General features: G+C 40.3%; 1 protein-coding gene across 1 annotated transcript in view; it reads left to right on the forward strand.

Annotated features, from left to right (window-relative positions):
- Positions 1–22242, forward strand: part of BTBD10 (BTB domain containing 10) — a gene marked incomplete in the record, with an annotated part of 493046 nt that overhangs the window by 424226 nt on the left and 46578 nt on the right. Inside the window, 1 exon segment of the mRNA XM_053720245.1 lies at positions 1187–1289. Within this exon segment, the coding sequence (XP_053576220.1) occupies positions 1187–1289 (103 nt within the window).

Raw genomic sequence — 22242 nt, forward strand, 5'->3', positions numbered from 1 at the left:
AGGAGACAAAATTTAAACTTTCATGATTTAGATAGTGCATGCAGTTGTAAAAAGTACCGTTTACTTCAAATTGTGCACAGTTTTTTTTTATACGCACCCTTTCTGAGACACCAGCTCTTACTGAGCATGTGCAAGAGTTGACAATATATGTATCAGTCTGTGATTGGCTGATGGCTGTCACATAACACAGGGGGCTGGCAAATTGAAGTAAGCGCTATTGAAGAAGTGAAGTAAATTGAGTAAGCGCTATTACTCTGCTGTATTTAATAGTCCTTTAATCTACTACTTTTGATTGTAAGAATAGCATTGTACTAGAGAAATTCAATGTGCATTTCAGTATAAAATTAGGATTTCTAGAGCATGAAGGTTTATTTATAAACATAATGTTGCCATATTTAACCCTTTGGCAGCCAGAGCAGGGTGTGTTATGGTCCTCTCCAGCCGCTGAGGGTTTTTCTTTGCAGAATGAATTAGTCTTTAGATTATGGTGGAGGTGGTAATACATATTTTTCCCACATCTTTTCACAAGATGTACAGCTCTTCTTTTTAGTATGTTTATTCGCAAAAGGGAGCTGCAAATGTGGGAACACAAAGAAATCTCATTCTAGGTGGTTTTGTGGTAATTGAAACGGAAAGGACATTACAATATATGTTATGCAAATAATTAAAGGGACATGAAAATTCTTGTGTTAAATAACTTTATTATTGCACAATTGCTTCATAAAACTGTGTTTAACCCAGGATGATGGGCTAAATATATACTTTAAATCAGCACCAGTGCAGCAATAAAATACTGGGAGCTAGCTGAGCACATCTTGTGAGCCAATGGCAAGAAACAAATATATATAGTCAGCAGCTAGCTCTCAGTAGGGCATTGCAGCTTCTGAGTCTACCTAGGTATGTTTTTCAATAGAATATACCAAGAGAAAATAGTCATTTTAATAATAAACAGATCACATTGAAAAGGCTCTTAATATTGCATGTTCTAGCTGGATCATGAAAGTTAATTTTTTTACCTTCAAGTCTCAAAACTACTGTGAATGTGTCCATGTCTAGTTTGGTTGATATTTCTCATTCATTCATATAGTTGTTCGTGGTCATGGCCGGGTCTTGTCATGTTGTTCCGTGCCCATTTTCTTTCTTTAGTATTTTCACGTTTTATATAAGTAATGGTTTTGTTGCACAGGATGTTTGGATCAGGCAGAGAACATAATTTCACACGTCCTAATGACAAGGGAGAGTATGAAGTGGCAGAAGGAATCAGCTCAACTGTGTTTCGTGCAATTTTGGTGAGCATTTAAACCATTACATGCAGCGCACTAGTTGATTTTATATCTGGGCGTTTTCAGCTATAACTGACTTTGTAACGTGAACTTTCTACAGGAAAACGTATGTGTTTTAATAGTGACCATTATTATTATCATTTATTTGTATAGCGCCGCCAAATTCCGTAGCGCTGGCATCACTATTTGGTTTATTAAAGATGTTTTAGCAATGCATTGAAAGTGATTGAGTTTTTTTCCCCCATATTACCAGAATTCTCCCAATTTACTAGCATTATCTGCAGTCTCTGTAGTGAGATTACCACATTATCTACTTAAAGGGACAGTAGACTCTTTGAGATCATTATATTAACATGTTTGCATTTTTTTATTGCATAAATTTAGAATAACGTTATTTCTCTTAAGTGTATCCAGTCCACGGATCATCCATTACTTATGGGATATTCTCCTTCCCAACAGGAAGTTGCAAGAGGATCACCCACAGCAGAGCTGCTATATAGCTCCTCCCCTAACTGTCATATCCAGTCATTCTCTTGCAAGCCTCAACCAAGATGGAGGTCGTAAGAGGAGTGTGGTGTTTTATACTTAGTTTATTCTTCAATCAAAAGTTTGTTATTTTTAAATGGTGCCGGAGTGTACTGTTTATCTCAGGCAGTATTTAGAAGAAGAATCTGCCTGCGTTTTCTATGATCTTAGCAGAAGTAACTAAGATCCATGGCTGTTCTCACATATTCTGAGGAGTGAGGTAACTTCAGAGAGGGAATGGCGTGCAGGTGTTCCTGCAATAAGGTATGTGCAGTTAATATTTTTCTAGGGATGGAATTTGCTAGAAAATGCTGCTGATACCGAACTAATGTAAGTAAAGTCTTAAATGCAGTTAGCTACTGGTATCAGGCTTATTAATAGAGATGCATACTCTTATAAAAATGTAATATAAAACGTTTGCTGGCATGTTTAATCGTTTTTATATGTATTTGGTGATAAAACTTATTGGGGCCTAGTTTTTTTCCACATGGCTGGCTTGAATTTTGCCTAGAAACAGTTTCCTTAGGCTTTCCACTGTTGTAATATGAGTGGGAGGGGCCTATTTTGGCGGGTTTTTTGCACAGCAAAAATTACAGACACAGACATCCAGCTTCTTCCTGCATGATCCAGGACATCTCTGGAGGGCTCAAAAGGCTTCAAAGTCGTTTTTGAGGGAGGTAAAAAGCCACAGTAGAGCTGTGGCAGTTGTTGTGACTGTTTGAAAAAAAAACAAAAAAAAAAGTTTTTGTCTTTTATTATTCAGTTTTGGGTATTATGGGGTTAATCATCCATTTGCAAGTGGGTGCAATGCTCTGCTAACTTGTTACATACACTGTAAAAATTTTGTTAGTGTAACTGCCTTTTTTCACTGTTATTTCAAATTTTGACAAAATTTGTGTTTCTTAAAGGTGCAGTAACGTTTTTTATATTGCTTGTAAACTTGTTTAAATTGTTTTCCAAGCTTGCTAGTCTCATTGCTAGTCTGTTTAAACATGTCTGACACAGAGGAAACTACTTGTTCATTATGTTTGAAAGCCATGGTGGAGCCCCATAGGAGAATGTGTACTAAATGTATTGATTTCACCTTAAACAGTAAAGATCAGTCTTTAACTATAAAAGAAATATCACCAGAAGATTCTGACGAGGGGGAAGTTATGCCGACTAACTCTCCCCACGTGTCAGACCCTTCGCCTCCCGCTCAGGGGATGCACGCTAATATGGCGCCAATTACATCAGGGACGCCCATAGCGATTACCTTGCAGGACATGGCTGCAATCATGAATAATACCCTGTCAGAGGTATTATCCAGGTTGCCTGAATTAAGAGGCAAGCGCGATTGCTCTGGGGTTAGGAGAAATACAGAGCGCACAGATGCTGTAAGGGCCATGTCTGATACTGCGTCACAATATGCAGATCATGAGGACGGAGAGCTTCAGTCTGTGGGTGACATCTCTGATTCGGGGAAACCTTATTCAGAGATTTCTAATTTTAAATTTAAGCTTGAGAACCTCTGTGTGTTGCTTGGGGAGGTATTAGCTGCTCTGAATGACTGTAACACAGTTGCAGTACCAGAGAAATTGTGTAGGCTGGATAAATACTATGCGGTACCGGTGTGTACTGATGTTTTTCCTATACCTAAAAGGCTTACAGAAATTATTAGCAAGGAGTGGGATAGACCGGGTGTGCCTTTTTCCCCACCTCCTATATTTAGAAAAATGTTTCCAATAGACGCCACTACACGGGACTTATGGCAGACGGTCCCTAAGGTGGAGGGAGCAGTTTCTACTTTAGCAAAGCGTACTACTATCCCGGTTGAGGACAGTTGTGCTTTTTCAGATCCAATGGATAAAAAATTGGAGGGTTACCATAAGAAAATGTTTATTCAACAAGGTTTTATTTTACAGCCCCTTGCATGCATTGCGCCTGTCACGGCCGCGGCGGCATTCTGGTTTGAGGCCCTGGAAGAGGCCATCCATACAGCTCCATTGACTGAAATTATTGACAAGCTTAGAACACTTAAGCTAGCTAACTCATTTGTTTCTGATGCCATTGTTCATTTGACTAAACTAACGGCTAAGAATTCCGGATTCGCCATCCAGGCGCGTAGGGCGCTATGGCTTAAATCCTGGTCAGCTGACGTGACTTCAAAGTCTAAATTACTCAACATTCCTTTCAAGGGGCAGACCTTATTCGGGCCTGGTTTGAAGGAAATTATTGCTGACATTACTGGAGGTAAGGGTCACACCCTTCCTCAGGACAGGGCCAAAGCAAAGGCCAAACAGTCTAATTTTCGTGCCTTTCGAAATTTCAAGGCAGGTGCAGCATCAACTTCCTCCGCTTCAAAACAAGAGGGAACTTTTGCTCAATCTAAGCAGGCCTGGAAACCTAACCAGTCCTGGAACAAAGGCAAGCAGGCCAGAAAGCCTGCTGCTGCCTCTAAGACAGCATGAAGGAACAGCCCCCTATCCGGCGATGGATCTAGTAGGGGGCAGACTTTCTCTCTTCGCCCAGGCGTGGGCAAGAGATGTTCAGGATCCCTGGGCGTTGGAGATCATATCTCAGGGATATCTTCTGGACTTCAAAGCTTCCCCTCCACAAGGGAGATTTCATCTTTCAAGGCTATCTGCAAATCAGATAAAGAAAGAGGCATTCCTACGCTGTGTGCAAGACTTCCTAGTTATGGGAGTGATCCATCCAGTTCCGCGGACGGAACAAGGACAGGGTTTTTATTCGAATCTGTTTGTGGTTCCCAAAAAAGAGGGAACCTTCAGACCAATTTTGGATCTAAAGATCTTAAACAAATTCCTCAGAGTTCCATCTTTCAAAATGGAAACTATTCGGACCATCCTACCCATGATCCAAGAAGGTCAGTACATGACCACAGTGGACTTAAAGGATGCCTATCTTCACATACCGATTCACAAAGATCATCATCGGTTTCTAAGGTTTGCCTTTCTAGACAGGCATTACCAATTTGTAGCTCTTCCCTTCGGGTTGGCTACAGCCCCGAGAATCTTTACAAAGGTTCTGGGCTCACTTCTGGCGGTTCTAAGACCGCGAGGCATAGCGGTGGCTCCGTGTCTAGACGACATCCTGATACAGGCGTCAAGCTTTCAAGTTGCCAAGTCTCATACAGAGATAGTTCTGGCATTTCTGAAGTCGCACGGGTGGAAAGTGAACGAGGAAAAGAGTTCTCTATCCCCACTCACAAAGGTCTCCTTCTTAGGGACTCTTATAGATTCTGTAGAAATGAAAATTTACCTGACGGAGTCCAGGTTATCAAAACTTCTAAATGCTTGCCGTGTTCTTCACTCCATTCCGCGCCCTTCGGTAGCTCAGTGTATGGAGGTAATCGGCTTAATGGTAGCGGCAATGGACATAGTGCCATTTGCGCGCCTTCATCTCAGACCGCTGCAATTATGCATGCTGAGTTAGTGGAATGGGGATTACACAGATTTGTCCCCTCTGCTAAATCTGGATCAAGAGACCAGAGATTCTCTTCTCTGGTGGTTGTCTCGGGTACACCTGTCCAAGGGTATGACCTTTCGCAGGCCAGATTGGACAATTGTAACAACAGATGCCAGCCTTCTAGGTTGGGGTGCAGTCTGGAATTCCCTGAAGACACATGGATCGTGGACTCAGGAGGAGAAATTCCTTCCAATAAATATTCTGCAGTTAAGAGCGATATTCAATGCTCTTCTGGCTTGGCCTCAGTTAGCAACACTGAGGTTCATCAGATTTCAGTCGGACAACATCACGACTGTGGCTTACATCAACCATCAAGGGGGAACCAGGAGTTCCCTAGCGATGTTAGAAGTCTCAAAAATAATTCGCTGGGCAGAGTACCACTCTTGCCACCTGTCAGCAATCCATATCCCAGGTGTGGAGAACTGGGAGGCGGATTTTCTAAGTCGTCAGACTTTCCATCCGGGGGAGTGGGAACTCCATCCGGAGGTGTTTGCTCAGTTGATTCATCGTTGGGGCAAACCAGAGTTGGATCTCATGGCGTCTCGCCAGAACGCCAAGCTTCCTTGTTACAGATCCACGTCCAGGGACCCAGAAGCGATGCTGATAGATGCTCTAGCAGCGCCTTGGTTCTTCAACCTGGCTTATGTGTTTCCACCGTTTCCTCTGCTCCCTCGACTGATTGCCAAAATCAAACAGGAGAGAGCATCTGTGATTCTGATAGCACCTGCGTGGCCACGCAGGACTTGGTATGCAGACCTAGTGGACATGTCATCCTTTCCACCATGGACTCTGCCTCTGAGACAGGACCTTCTGATACAAGGTCCTTTCAATCATCCAAATCTAATTTCTCTGAGACTGACTGCACGGAGATTGAACGCTTGATTCTATCAAAGCGTGGCTTCTCCGAGTCAGTCATTGATACTTTAATACAGGCACGAAAGCCTGTTACCAGGAAAATCTACCACAAGATATGGAGTAAATATCTTTATTGGTGTGAATCCAAGAATTACTCATGGAGTAAGGTTAGGATTCCTGGAATATTGTCTTTTCTCCAAGAGGTCATGGACAAAGGATTATCAGCTAGTTCCTTAAAGGGACAGATTTCTGCTCTGTCTATTCTTTTGCACAAGCGTTTGGTTCCAGACGTCCAGGCATTTTGCCAGGCTTTAATTAGAATTAAGCCTGTGTTTAAACCTATTGCTCCCCCGTGGAGCTTAAACTTGGTTCTTAAAGTTCTTCAAGGAGTTCCGTTTGAACCCCTTCATTCCATTGATATTAAACTTTTATCTTGGAAAGTTCTGTTTTTGATGGCTATTTCCTCGGCTCGGAGAGTCTCTGAGCTATCTGCCTTACAATGTGATTCTCCTTATCTGATTTTTCATGCAGATAAGGTAGTCCTTTGTACCAAACCTGGGTTTTTACCTAAGGTGGTTTCTAACAAGAATATCAATCAAGAGATTGTTGTTCCATCATTGTGTCCTAATCCTTCTTCAAAGAAGGAACGTCTTTTACATAATCTGGACGTAGTCCGTGCCTTGAAGTTTTACTTACAAGCTACTAAAGATTTTCGTCAAACATCTACCCTGTTTGTCGTTTACTCTGGACAGAGGAGAGGTCAAAAAGCTTCGGCAACCTCTCTTTCCTTTTGGCTTCGGAGCATAATACGCCTAGCCTATGAGACTGCTGGACAGCAGCCCCCTGAAAGGATTACAGCTCATTCTACTAGAGCTGTGGCTTCCACCTGGGCCTTTAAAAATGAGGCCTCTGTTGAACAGATTTGCAAGGCCGCGACTTGGTCTTCGCTTCACACTTTTTCCAAATTTTCCAAATTTGATACTTTTGCTTCTTCGGAGGCTGTTTTTGGGAGAAAGGTTCTTCAGGCAGTGGTTCCTTCCGCTTAATCCTGCCTTGTCCATCCCATCATCCGTGTACTTTAGCTTTGGTATTGGTATCCCATAAGTAATGGATGATCCGTGGACTGGATACACTTAACAAGAGAAAACATAATTTATGCTTACCTGATAAATTTATTTCTCTTGTAGTGTATCCAGTCCACGGCCCGCCCTGTCCTTTTAAGGCAGGTCTAAATTTTAATTAAACTACAGTCACCACTGCACCCTATGGTTTCTCCTTTCTCTGTTTGTTTTCGGTCGAATGACTGGATATGACAGTTAGGGGAGGAGCTATATAGCAGCTCTGCTGTGGGTGATCCTCTTGCAACTTCCTGTTGGGAAGGAGAATATCCCATAAGTAATGGATGATCCGTGGACTGGATACACTACAAGAGAAATAAATTTATCAGGTAAGCATAAATTATGTTTTCTTTCATGTAATTGGCAAGAGTCCATGAGCTAGTGACGTATGGGATATACAATCCTACCAGGAGGGGCAAAGTTTCCCAAACCTCAAAATGCCTATAAATACACCCCTCACCACACCCACAATTCAGTTTTACAAACTATGCCTCCTATGGAGGTGGTGAAGTAAGTTTGTGCTAAGATTTCTACTTTGATATGCGCTTCTCAGCATTGTTGAAGCCAGATTCCTCTCAGAGTACAGCGAATGTCAGAGGGACGTGAAGGGGGTATCACTTATTGAATACGATGATTTCCCTAACAGGGGTCTATTTCATAGGTTCTCTGTTATCGGTCGTAGAGATTTATCTCCTACCTCCCTTTTCAGATCAGTACTAAAACAGTTATCAGTAGAGGTAATGGTAAATTGAGAGTATATCTTTGGTTTGGCTATCTGCTATATGTGGATGGGTGTTTTTTGGTAAGTATGTTTTTTATTACTTAAGACACCTCAGCTATGGTTTGGCACTTTATGCATTTATATAAAGTTCTAAATATATGTATTGTACTTATATTTGCCATGAGTCAGGTTCATGTATTTCCTTCTACAGACTGTCAGTTTCATATTTGGGGAATATAAACATTTTTTTAAGAAATTTATTTCTTACCTGGGGTTTAGTCTTTATTTTTTTTTTCTCCAATTGACTACTTCTTGCAAATTGCGGGCGGTATTAGGCCTGCGGGTGCGTCAAATGCTAAACTTTATTGAGTCATTCTTGGCGCGAAAAAATACGTCTGACGCAACTTCGTCATTTGCGCCGTCGTACTTGACGCCGAGACCTTTCACACGGTTGCGTCAGTGACGCGAGTGTGTCATTTCCGGTTATTTTTGGCGCCAAAAAAGTTTGTTACGTTGTGCGTCATACTTGGCGCCAAACTTTTTCATTATTTCACTACCCCATTGATGTTTGCCTCTTGCTTTTTCCTCTATCAGAGGGCTATGCTATTTGCATTTTTTCCCATTCCTGAAACTGTCATATAAGGAAATAGATAATTTTGCTTTATATGTTGTTTTTTTCTCTTACATTTTGCATGATGTCTCAATCTGATCCTGCCTAAGAAGTTTCTGCTGGAACATTGCTGCCTGACATCAGTTCTACCAAAGCTAAGTGCATTTGTTGTAAAATTGTAGAAATTATTTTGCCGAATGTCATTTGTAATAGTTGTCATGATAAACTTTTACATGCAGATAGTGTATCCATCAGTAATAGTACATTGCCAGTTGCAGTTCCTTCAACTTCTAATGTGCATGATATACCTGTGAATTTTAAAGAATTTGTTTCCGATTCTATACTGAAGGCTTTGTCTGCATTTCCACCTTCTAATAAACGTAAAAGGTCTTTTAAAACTTCTCATTTAGTTGATGAAATTTCAAATGACGAACAACATAATAATTTATCCTCTTCTTATGAGGATCTATCTGTTACAGAAGATCCTTCCTCAGTCATTGATACTGACAAATCTACTTATTTATTTAAAATAGAGTATATGCGTACTTTATTAAAAGAAGTGTTAATTACTTTGGATATTGAGGTAACCAGTCCTCTTGACGTTCAGTCTAATAAACGTTTAAATGTTGTTTTTAAACCTCCTGTGGTTTCTCCTCCTATTCCTGAGGCTGTTTCTGATGATTTCTAAGGAATGGAATAAGCCAGGTACTTCTTTTATTCCTTCTTCAAGGTTTAAAAAATTGTATCCTTTACCTGCAAAATCTATAGAGTTTTGGGAAAAAATCCCCAAAGTTGATGGGGCTATTTCTACTCTTGCTAAACGTACCACTATTCCTATGGAAGATAGTACTTCCTTTAAGGATCCTTTAGATAGGAAGCTTGAATCTTATCTAAGGAAGGCCTATTTATATTCAGGTCATCTTCTCAGACCTGCAATTTCTTTGGCTATTGTTGCGGCTGCATCAACTTTCTGGTTGGAGAATTTAGCGCAACAGGAATTGGATTCTGACTTATCTAGCATTATTCGCTTACTGCAATATGCTAATCATTTTATTTGTGATGCCATTTTTTATATCAAAATTGATGTTAGATCCATGTCTTTAGCTATATTAGCTAGAAGAGCTTTGTGGCTTAAATCTTGGAATGCTGATATGACATCTAAATCTAGATTACTATCTCTTTCTTTCCAAGGTAATAATTAATTTGGTTCTCAGTTGGATTCTATTATTTCAACTGTCACTGGGGGAAAGGGAGTTTTTCTGCCTCAGGATAAAAACCTAAGGGAAAATCTAAGGCTTCTAACCGTTTTCGTTCCTTTCGTCAGAATAATCCTCCCCCCAAGGAATCTGCTTCCAATTGGAAGCCTTCCTCAAATTGGAATAAATCCAAGCCTTTTAGGAAACCAAAGTCAGCCCCTAAGTCCGCATGAAGGTGCGGCCCTCTTTCCAGCTCAGCTGGTAGGGGGCAGATTAAGGTTTTTCAAGGATATTTGGATAAAATTTGTCCAAAATCAATGAATTCAGAGCATTGTCTCTCAAGAGTATCGAATAGGATTCAGAGTAAGACCTCCTGTGAGAAGATATTTTTTCTCGCGTATCCCAGCAAATCCAGGAAAAACTCAGGCTTTTCTGAAGTGTGTTTCAGACCTGGAGTCTTCAGGGGTAATCATGCCAGTTCCTTTTCAGGAACAAGGTTTGGGGTTTTATTCAAATCTTTTCATTATCCCAAAAAAGGAAAATTTATTCAGACCAGTTCTGGATCTGAACATTTTGAATCGTTATGTAAGAGTACCAACTTTCAAGATGGTGACTATAAAGACTATTCTGCCTTTTGCTCAGCGAGGACATTATATGACCACAATAGACTTGCAGGATGCATACCTTCATATTCCGATTCATCCAGAACATTATCAGTTTCTGAGATTCTCTTTTCTAAACAAGCATTACCAATTTGTTGCTCTTCCATTTGGCCTAGCAACAGCTCCAAGAATCTTTTCAAAGGTTCTGGGTGCCCTACTATCTGTAATCAGAGAACAGGGTATTGCGGTGTTTCCTTATTTGGACGATATCTTGGTACCAGCTCAGTCTTTACGTACTGCAGAATCTCACACGTATCAACTAGTGTTGTTTCTTCGGAAACATGGTTGGAGGATCAATTTACCAAAAAGTTTCTTGATTCCTCAGACAAGGGTCATCTTTTTAGGTTTCCAGATAGATTCAGTGTCCATGACTCTGTCTCTAACACACGAGACGTTTAAAATTGGTTGCAGCCTGCCGGCACCTTCAGTCTCAGTCATTCCCTTCAGTGGCTATGTTCATGGAGGTTTTAGGTCTCATGACTGCAGCATCGGACGCGATCCCCTTTGCTCGTTTTCACATGAGACCTCTTCAGCTTTGTATGCTGAACCAATGGTGCAGGGATTATACAAAGATATCACAATTAATATCCTTAAATTCCAATGTACGACACACTCTGACGTGGTGGATAGATCACCATCGTTTAGTTCAAGGGGCTTCTTTTGTTCGGCCAACCTGGACTGTGATCACAACAGATGCGAGTCTTTCAGGTTGGGGAGCTGTTTGGGAATCTCTGACAGCACAAGGGGTTTGGAAATCTCAAAAGGCGAGATTACCAATAAATATTTTAGAACTCCGTGCAATTCTCAGAGCTCTTCAGTTTTGGCCTCTGTTAAAGAGAGAACCGTTCATTTGTTTTCAGACAGACAATATCACAACAGTGGCATATGTCAATCATCAGGGTGGGACTCACAGTCCCCAAGCTATGAAAGAAGTATCTCGGATACTTGCTTGGGCGGAATCCAGCTCCTGTCTAATCTCTGCGGTGTATATCCCAGGTGTAGACAATTGGGCGGCGGATTATCTCAGCCATCAGACTTTACATCCAGGGGAGTGGTCTCTCCATCCAGATGTGTTTTCTCAGACAGTTCAGATGTGGGGTCTTCCAGAGATAGATCTCATGGCCTCTCATCTAAACAAGAAACTTCCCAGATACCTGTTCAGGCGGAAGCAGTGGATGCACTGACACTTCCTTGGTGTTATCATCCTGCTTACATTATCCCGCCTCTAGTTCTCCTTCCAAGAGTGATCTCCAAAATCATCATGGAACAATAGTTTGTGTTGCTGGTGGCTCCAGCATGGCCACACAGGTTTTGGTATGCGGATCTGGTTCAGATGTCCAGTTGCCCGCCTTGGCCACTTCCGTTACGGCCAGACCTACTATCTCAAGGTCCGTTTTTCCATCAGGATCTCAAATCATTAAATTTGATGGTATGGAAATTGAATGCTTAGTACTAAGTCATAGAGGTTTCTCTGACTCGGTGATTAATACTATGTTACAAGCTCGTAAATCTGTCTCTAGAAAGATTTATTATAGAGTTTGGAAGACTTACATTTCATGGTGTTCTTCTCATAAATTCTCTTGGCATTCTTTTAGAATTCCTAGAATTTTACAGTTTCTTCAGGATGGTTTGGATAAAGGTTTGTCCGCAAGTTTCTTGAAAGGACAAATCTCCGCTCTTTGTTTTATTTCACAGAAAGATTGCTATACTTCCTGATATACACTGTTTTGTACAGGCTTTAGTTCGTATTAAGCCTGTCATTAAATCAATTTCTCCTCCTTGGAGTCTTAATTTGGTTCTGAAGGCTTTACAGGCTCCTCCATTTGAACCTATGCATTCTTTGGACATTAAACTACTTTCTTGAAAAGTGTTGTTCCTTTTGGCCATCTCTTCTGCTAGAAGAGTTTCTGAGCTATCTGCTCTTTCTTGTGAGTCTCCTTTTCTGATTTTTCATCAGGATAAGGCAGTTTTGCTGACTTCTTTTCAATTTTTACCTAAGGTTGTGAATTCAAACAACATTAATAGATAAATTGTTGTCCCTTCCTTATGTCCTAATCCTAAGAATTCTTTGGAAAGATCCTTACATTCTTTGGATGTGGTAAGAGCTTTGAAATATTATGTGGAAGCTACTAAAGATTTCAGGAAGACTTCCAGTCTATTTGTTTTAATTTCTGGTCCTAAGAAAGGTCAGAAGGCTTCTGCTATTTCCTTGGCTTCTTGGTTGAAACTTTTGATTCATCAAGCTTATTTGGAGTCGGGTCAGGCCCCGCCTCAGAGAATTACAGCTCATTCTACTAGATCAGTCTCCACTTCGTGGGCTTTTAAGAATGAAGCTTCAGTTGATCAGATTTGCAAAGCAGCAACTTGGTCCTCTTTGCATACATTTACTAAATTCTACCGTTTTGATGTATTTGCTTCTTCGGAAGCTGTTTTTGGTAGAAAAGTTTTTCAGGCAGCTGTCAGAATCAGTTTGATTCTTCTGCTTTTGATTTGTTTTTTTCTTTCAATTATGAAAATAAACTTATTTTTTTGGGTTGTGGATTAATTTTTTCAGCGGAAAATGGCTGTTTTTATTTTATTCCTTCCCTCTCTAGTAACTCTTGAGTGGAGATCCACATCTTGGGTATTGCTATCCCATACGTCACTAGCTCATGGACTCTTGCCAATTAAATGAAAAAAAAAACATAATTTATGTAAGAACTTACCTGATAAATTCAATTCTTTCATATTGGCAAGAGTCCATGAGGCCCACCCTTTTTATGGTGGTTATGATTTTTTGTATAAAGCAAAATTATTTCCAAATTTCTTTTGTTGATGCTTTCTACTCCTTTCTTTATCACCCCACTGCTTGGCTATTTGTTAAACTGAATTGTGGGTGTGGTGAGGGGTGTATTTATAGGCATTTTGAGGTTTGGGAAACTTTGCCCCTCCTGGTAGGATTGTATATCCCATACGTCACTAGCTCATGGACTCTTGCCAATATGAAAGAAAAGAATTTATCAGGTAAGTTCTTACATAAATTATGTTTTTGCTCTATTTTCATATAAATTTAAGTCTGTAAATTAAGAGTTTTCCAGTTCTAAAAACTAGAAGTAAACATGGCATACTTCAGTAGCCTAACCATGTCTCATATCTATCCCTAATTGGATTCAGCAGATATTATCTGATTAAGAACTGCAAAACAATGGATATTTTGTTAACAAATGACGACAGATTGTGGGAGTTTGGCTGTTCAAAAATGAAACATTTTCACCCATTACGTTTATTGTAAGATTGCAAATTAATCAGTGCTTACTGTCCCTTTAAGTGATAATAGAACAGGGTTACTGAATCTTCTTTGCTCTTGGTTTGGAAACTTAGCTCCTGTCCTTGAGAGCATACTGAACTAGGCTCAGGAGCGTGAATGTGTCTTGAGCTATTGATCTAAGTTTTGACAGTCACAGGAGATTGAGAAATAGAAGTAAATGTTTTTAAAATTGGTGCACTGTGATTATGGCAATTACTTGGCTTTGTCCTTTAGTTTAAAGGGACATGGAAGTCCAATTTAAATTTCAGCTAATGTTTGTGTGTATGTTTTCACATATGTATTATTTATTAATGTAGATTCTGTTGACAAGTGAAATATCTACATAATCTTCTTTGCAACTTTATAGTGGTACACCAATAATTCCATAGCTCAATAGCGGGCTGTTGCTCGATATGTAGATATGTTGTTTTATATTTAGTTTTGATAATATAATGTGCCTTTATATAATAACTGTCCAGTGTGCTGGTAACTTTTTTTTTTTTTTTTTTAAAGCTTTATTAGCAATAAGATTAACAATACAAATAAGTTCCTAAACACAGTGGGAAATGTAAATCGAATTGTATACAGATCATAATACAACCAAGAAAACAAGAAAGAAAAAGAAAGCTGGATATATCGCAATCAACTTTCTGCCAGTGTCAAATGGTGCCGCAACTAATATGGAAAAACTAACAAGGAGTAATAACTGAAACATTATTGAAGTAAGAGGAAGGAGGAATAGAAAAAAAATGGAAGAAAGAAAAGGAAGAAAAGAAAATGAAGAAAGAGGAACGAAAGAGAGAAGAGAGGCTCTTATAGAGGCATAACGTTAGCGGGAGTAATCCAAATGGGCCATCTACATATCTGCCCTAGGGAGCCAATGAGGCTTAAACACTTTAGCCCAGTCTTCCCAGGTCGATTCGAAAAGATCTATTTTATTCATGGTGTAGAACACATTTCTTTCCATAGAGTTGATGTAGGCCATGATGTCTACAACAGAGGACCAACTCGGGGGATTCTGGGTTTTCCATGCTCTAGCAATCGCCAGTCTAGTGGCCGAAAAAAGGTACACACACACATAGCTCTGGAACTTAGGAAGGGAGTGTAGGCCTACATGTAATAAAGCAGTTTCTGGAGTTTTTGGGACATGTATATTTAACCTGGTTAAAATAGTGTATACCCTATGCCACAGCTGCTTAAGCTTAGGGCAAGCCCACCAGATGTGGAGAGAATCCCCTGGTTTCCCACACAGCCTCCAACACTGGGGCGTAGGAATCAGTTTGAGTTTAAAAAGTCTCATTGGGGTAAAATACCTGTGAGAGAGCAATTTATAATAAGATTCATAAAGGGTCGTGCAGTGTATGGCTTTTGTAGTGAGATCAAAGGCCCTAGCCCATAGGGACTGGGGGTAATGCACGTGCAATATATCTTCCCATTTTTTGATGTGTAGCGCCTTATCGTCCGGGGTTGCCCCCTCCACAAGCCAATAGAAAAGGGTCATGGGTCTGCTAATTTTCCCCCCTTTTTTCCCACGATGTCTCCCAAGCGGTCAAAAGGCGGGAAAGGGGTTGGATGAATCTCCAGGATCTCAGAATACTTTTAACTCGAGTGTATTCAAATCGTAACTTGAGAGGAGCGACCGGCGTATCGGTTAGTTGGGACAAAGGTCGGTAAGTATCCGGGGAGTGAGGTGAAATTAAATCAGAGACCGATGAAAGGCCCAGATTGGACCACGCGTTGGGGTGCGAGTCAGGGAGGCCCAACAACAGGCCGGTGAGCGAGTGAATAGGCAAAGGGTGGGGGGATATCTTAGGATAGTGTCTCAATTTATCCCAGGAACTCAGGCATTCGTTTATAATAAAGTTCTCGACATTAAGCGTGCGCCGGCAATGTGGGGGAATCCAAATCAGGTCATGCAAATGAACATTATTGGGAAGGGATGCCTGCTCCAAGGCACGCCATCTGCTTACACCCGATCTGTCTCCCCATTGTGAGATATGGGAGAGCATGGCCGCTTCGTAGTAACGGGTGACAGAGGGAGAAGCAACTCCTCCAGATGATTTTGATTATTGAAGTAGCTTGTGGGCAACTCTGGCTGGTTTGCCTTGCCAGATGTACCTCGAAAAACTACTTTGAAACTGTAACAGACATCTTGTGAGTCTTATGGGCAGGCATCGAAAAAGGTAGGTCAGTTTGGGAAGAAATTACATCTTCAAGGCTGTAATTCTGCCCAACCAGGAGATTGATTTATAATCCCATTTAGAGGATAAGGATCTCAGTTCAGCCAACAAAGGGAAATAGTTGTCGTGTATCAACTGAGCTTTATCTGGTGAGATAAAGATTCCTAAGTGTTTGATATTGCTAGGCCTAAAGTTAAACCCATATGTTTGTAATAATTTCTGAGTGTAATCCGCTGGGAATCCCTTAGCGTATACCTCTGTCTTTGAGGTGTTGAGCTTATAAAAAACATAATTTATGTAAGAACTTACCTGATAAATTCATTTCTTTCATATTAGCAAGAGTCCATGAGCTAGTGACGTATGGGATATACATTCCTACCAGGAGGGGCAAAGTTTCCCAAACCTCAAAATGCCTATAAATACACCCCTCACCACACCCACAATTCAGTTTAACGAATAGCCAAGAAGTGGGGTGATAAGAAAAAAAGTGCGAAAGCATATAAAATAAGGAATTGGAATAATTGTGCTTTATACAAAATCATAACCACCACAAAAAAAGGGCGGGCCTCATGGACTCTTGCTAATATGAAAGAAATGAATTTATCAGGTAAGTTCTTACATAAATTATGTTTTCTTTCATGTAATTAGCAAGAGTCCATGAGCTAGTGACGTATGGGATAATGACTACCCAAGAAGTGGATCTTTCCACACAAGAGTCACTAGAGAGGGAGGGATAAAATAAAGACAGCCAATTCCTGCTGAAAAATCCACACCCAAAATAAAGTTTAACGAAAAACATAAGCAGAAGATTCAAACTGAAACCGCTGCCTGAAGTACTTTTCTACCAAAGACTGCTTCAGAAGAAGAAAATACATCAAAATGGTAGAATTTAGTAAAAGTATGCAAAGAGGACCAAGTAGCTGCTTTGCAGATCTGGTCAACCGAAGCTTCATTCCTAAACGCCCAGGAAGTAGAAACTGACCTAGTAGAATGAGCTGTAATTCTCTGAGGCGGAGTCTTACCCGACTCAACATAAGCAAGATGAATTAAAGATTTCAACCAAGATGCCAAAGAAATGGCAGAAGCTTTCTGGCCTTTTCTAGAACCGGAAAAGATAACAAATAGACTAGAAGTCTTACGAAAAGATTTCGTAGCTTCAACATAATATTTCAAAGCTCTAACAACATCTAAAGAATGCAACGATTTCTCCTTAGAATTCTTAGGATTAGGACATAATGAAGGAACCATAATTTCTCTACTAATGTTGTTGGAATTCACAACTTTAGGTAAAAATTCAAAAGAAGTTCGCAACACCGCCTTATCCTGATGAAAAATCAGAAAAGGAGACTCACAAGAAAGAGCAGATAATTCAGAAACTCTTCTGGCAGAAGAGATGGCCAAAAGGAACAAAACTTTCCAAGAAAGTAATTTAATGTCCAATGAATGCATAGGTTCAAACGGAGGAGCTTGAAGAGCTCCCAGAACCAAATTCAAACTCCAAGGAGGAGAAATTGACTTAATGACAGGTTTTATACGAACCAAAGCTTGTACAAAACAATGAATATCAGGAAGAATAGCAATCTTTCTGTGAAAAAGAACAGAAAGAGCAGAGATTTGTCCTTTCAAAGAACTTGCGGACAAACCCTTATCTAAACCATCCTGAAGGAACTGTAAAATTCTCGGTATTCTAAAAGAATGCCAGGAAAAATGATGAGAAAGACACCAAGAAATATAAGTCTTCCAGACTCTATAATATATCTCTCTAGATACAGATTTACGAGCCTGTAACATAGTATTAATCACAGAGTCAGAGAAACCTCTTTGACCAAGAATCAAGCGTTCAATCTCCATACCTTTAAATTTAAGGATTTCAGATCCTGATGGAAAAAAGGACCTTGTGACAGAAGGTCTGGTCTTAACGGAAGAGTCCACGGTTGGCAAGAGGCCATCCGGACAAGATCCGCATACCAAAACCTGTGAGGCCATGCCGGAGCTACCAGGAGAACAAACGAGCATTCCTTCAGAATCTTGGAGATTACTCTTGGAAGAAGAACTAGAGGCGGAAAGATATAGGCAGGATGATACTTCCAGGGAAGTGATAATGCATCCACTGCCTCCGCCTGAGGATCCCGGGATCTGGACAGATACCTGGGAAGTTTCTTGTTTAGATGGGACGCCATCAGATCTATTTCTGGAAGTTCCCACATTTGAACAATCTGAAGAAATACCTCTGGGTGAAGAGACCATTCGCCCGGATGCAACGTTTGGCGACTGAGATAATCCGCTTCCCAATTGTCTACACCTGGAATATGAACCGCAGAGATTAGACAGGAGCTGGATTCCGCCCAAACCAAAATTCGAGATACTTCTTTCATAGCCAGAGGACTGCGAGTCCCTCCTTGATGATTGATGTATGCCACAGTTGTGACATTGTCTGTCTGAAAACAAATGAACGATTCTCTCTTCAGAAGAGGCCAAAACTGAAGAGCTCTGAAAATTGCCCGGAGTTCCAAAATATTGATCGGTAATCTCACCACCTGAGATTCCCAAACTCCTTGTGCCGTCAGAGATCCCCACACAGCTCCCCAACCTGTGAGACTTGCATCTGTAGAAATTACAGTCCAGGTCGGAAGCACAAAAGAAGCCCCCTGAATTAAACGATGGTGATCTGTCCACCATGTTAGAGAGTGTCGAACAATCGGTTTTAAAGATATTAATTGAGATATCTTCGTGTAATCCTTGCACCATTGCTTCAGCATACAGAGCTGAAGAGGTCGCATGTGAAAACGAGCAAAGGGGATCGCGTCCGATGCAGCAGTCATAAGACCTAGAATTTCCATGCATAAGGCTACCGAAGGGAATGATTGTGACTGAAGGTTTCGACAAGCTATAATCAATTTTAAACGTCTCTTGTCTGTTAAAGACAGAGTCATGGACACTGAATCCATCTGGAAACCCAGAAAGGTTACCTTTGTCTGAGGAATCAAAGAACTTTTTGGTAAATTGATCCTCCAACCATGATCTTGAAGAAACAACACAAGTCGATTCGTATGAGATTCTGCTAAATGTAAAGACTGAGCAAGTACCAAGATATCGTCCAAATAAGGAAATACCACAATACCCTGTTCTCTGATTACAGACAGCAGGGCACCGAGAACCTTTGTAAAAATTCTTGGAGCTGTAGCTAGGCCAAACGGCAGAGCCACAAACTAGTAATGCTTGTCTAGGAAAGAGAATCTCAGAAACTGATAGTGATCTGGATGAATCGGAATATGCAGATATGCATCCTGTAAATCTATTGTGGACATATAATTCCCTTGCTGAACAAAAGGTAAGATAGTCCTTACAGTTACCATCTTGAATGTTGGTATCTTTACATAACGATTCAATATTTTTAGATCCAGAACTGGTCTGAAGGAATTCTCCTTCTTTGGTACAATGAAGAGATTTGAATAAAACCCCATCCCCTGTTCCGAAACTGGAACTGGCATAATTACTCCAGTCAACTCTAGATCTGAAACACATTTCAGAAATGCTTGAGCTTTTACTGGATTTACTGGGACACGGGAAAGAAAAAATCTCTTTGCAGGAGGTCTCAACTTGAAACAAATTCTGTACCCTTCTGAAACAATGCTCTGAATCCAAAGATTGTGAACAGAATTGACCCAAATTTCTTTGAAAAAACGTAACCTGCCCCCTACCAGCTGAGCTTCATGTGGACTTAGAAGCAGGCTTTGCCTTTCTAGCTGGCTTGGATTTATTCCAGACTGGAGATGGTCTCCAAACTGAAACTGCTCCTGAGGATGAAGGATCAGGCTTTTGTTCTTTGTTGAAACGAAAGGAACGAAAACGATTATTAGCCCTGTTTTTACCTTTAGATTTTTTATCCTGTGGTAAAAAAGTTCCTTTCCCACCAGTAACAGTTGAAATAATGGAATCCAACTGAGAACCAAATAATTTGTTACCCTGGAAAGAAATGGAAAGTAAAGTTGATTTAGAAGCCATATCAGCATTCCAAGTTTTAAGCCATAAAGCTCTTCTAGCTAAAATAGCTAGAGACATAAACCTGACATCAACTCTGATAATATCAAAAATGGCATCACAGATAAAATTATTAGCATGTTGAAGAAGAATAATAATATCATGAGAATCACGATGTGTTACTTGTTGCGCTAAAGTTTCCAACCAAAAAGTTGAAGCTGCAGCAACATCAGCCAAAGATATAGCAGGTCTAAGAAGATTACCTGAACACAGATAAGTTTTTCTTAGAAAGGACTCCATTTTCCTATCTAGAGGATCCTTAAACGAAGTACCATCTGACGTAGGAATAGTAGTACGTTTAGCAAGGGTAGAAATAGCCCCATCAACTTTAGGGATCTTGTCCCAAAATTCTAATCTGTCAGGCGGCACAGGATATAATTGCTTAAAACGTTTAGAAGGAGTAAATGAATTACCCAAATTATCCCATTCTTTGGAAATTACTGCAGAAATAGCATCAGGGACAGGAAAAACTTCTGGAATAACTACAGGAGTTTTAAAAACCTTATTTAAACGTTTAGATTTAGTATCAAGAGGACCAGAATCCTCTATTTCTAAAGCAATTAGGACTTCTTTAAGTAAAGAACGAATAAATTCCATTTTAAATAAATATGAAGATTTATCAGCATCAACCTCTGAGACAGAATCCTCTGAACCAGAGGAATCATCAGAATCAGAATGATGATGTTCAGTTAAAAATTCATCTGTAGGGAGAGAAGTTTTAAAAGATTTTTTATGTTTACTAGAAGGAGAAATAACAGACATAGCCTTCTTTATGGATTCAGAAACAAAATCTTATATTAGCAGGAACATTCTGCACCTTAGATGTTGAAGGAACTGCAACAGGCAATGGTACTTTACTAAAGGAAATATTATCTGCTTTAACAAGTTTGTCATGACAATCAATACAAACAACAGCTGGAGGAATAGCTACCAAAAGATACACTTAGCTTTGGTAGATTCAGCACTTGACAGCGATTTTCCTGTAGTATCTTCTGACTCAGATGCAACGTGAGACATCTTGCAATATGTAAGAGAAAAAACAACATATATATAAAGCAAAATTGATCAAATTCCTTAAATGACAGTTTCAGGAATGGGAAAAAATGCCAAAGAACAAGCTTCTAGCAACCAGAAGCAATAAAAAATGAGACTTAAATAATGTGGAGACAAGAGTGACGCCCATATTTTTTCGCGCCAAATAAGACGCCCACATTATTTGGCGCCTAAATGCTTTTTGGCGCCAAAAATGACGCCACATCCGGAACGCCGACATTTTTGGCGCAAAATAACGTCAAAAAGTGACGCAACTTCCGGCGACACGTATGACGCCGGAAACGGAAATAGAATTTTTGCGCCAAAAAAGTCCGCGCCAAGAATGACGCAATAAAATGAAGCATTTTCAGCCCCCGCGAGCCTAACAGCCCACAGGGAAAAAGTCAAATTTTAAGGTAAGAAAAAATGTTAAATTAAAATGCATTATCCCAAATATGAAACTGACTGTCTGAAAAATAAGGAAAGTTGAACATTCTGAGTCAAGGCAAATAAATGTTTGAATACATATATTTAGAACTTTATAAACAAAGTGCCCAACCATAGCTAGGAGTGTCACAAAAAATAAGACTTACTTACCCCAGGACACTCATCTACATATAGTAGATAGCCAAACCAGTACTGAAACGAGAATCAGTAGAGGTAATGGTATATATAAGAGTATATCGTCGATCTGAAAAGGGAGGTAAGAGATGAATCTCTACGACCGATAACAGAGAACCTATGAAATAGACCCCTTAGAAGGAGATCACTGCATTCAAATAGGCAATACTCCTCACATCCCTCTGACATTCACTGCACGCTGAGAGGAAAACCGGGCCCCAACTTGCTGCGGAGCGCATATCAACGTAGAATCTAGCACAAACTTACTTCACCACCTCCATCGGAGGCAAAGTTTGTAAAACTGAATTGTGGGTGTGGTGAGGGGTGTATTTATAGGCATTTTGAGGTTTGGGAAACTTTGCCCCTCCTGGTAGGAATGTATATCCCATACGTCACTAGCTCATGGACTCTTGCTAATTACATGAAAGAAAGACATGTCTCCGAAGCGTTGGAGCAAAGATAATAAGGCTGGAATAGTAGTGTTGGGGGGAAGATGTGAATATAGTGATGCCATCGGCAAATAGAGTTATTTTATGGGTGGTGCCGTGAAGAGTAATCTCTGAGATTGAGGGCTCTTGACGCGTAAGCTCAGCGAGGGGTTCTATGGCGAGGGCAAAAAGCAAGGGAGACAATGGACACCCCTG

The sequence above is a fragment of the Bombina bombina genome, chromosome 7, assembly GCF_027579735.1.
Source record: "Bombina bombina isolate aBomBom1 chromosome 7, aBomBom1.pri, whole genome shotgun sequence".
In the NCBI taxonomy this organism is placed as follows: domain Eukaryota; kingdom Metazoa; phylum Chordata; class Amphibia; order Anura; family Bombinatoridae; genus Bombina; species Bombina bombina.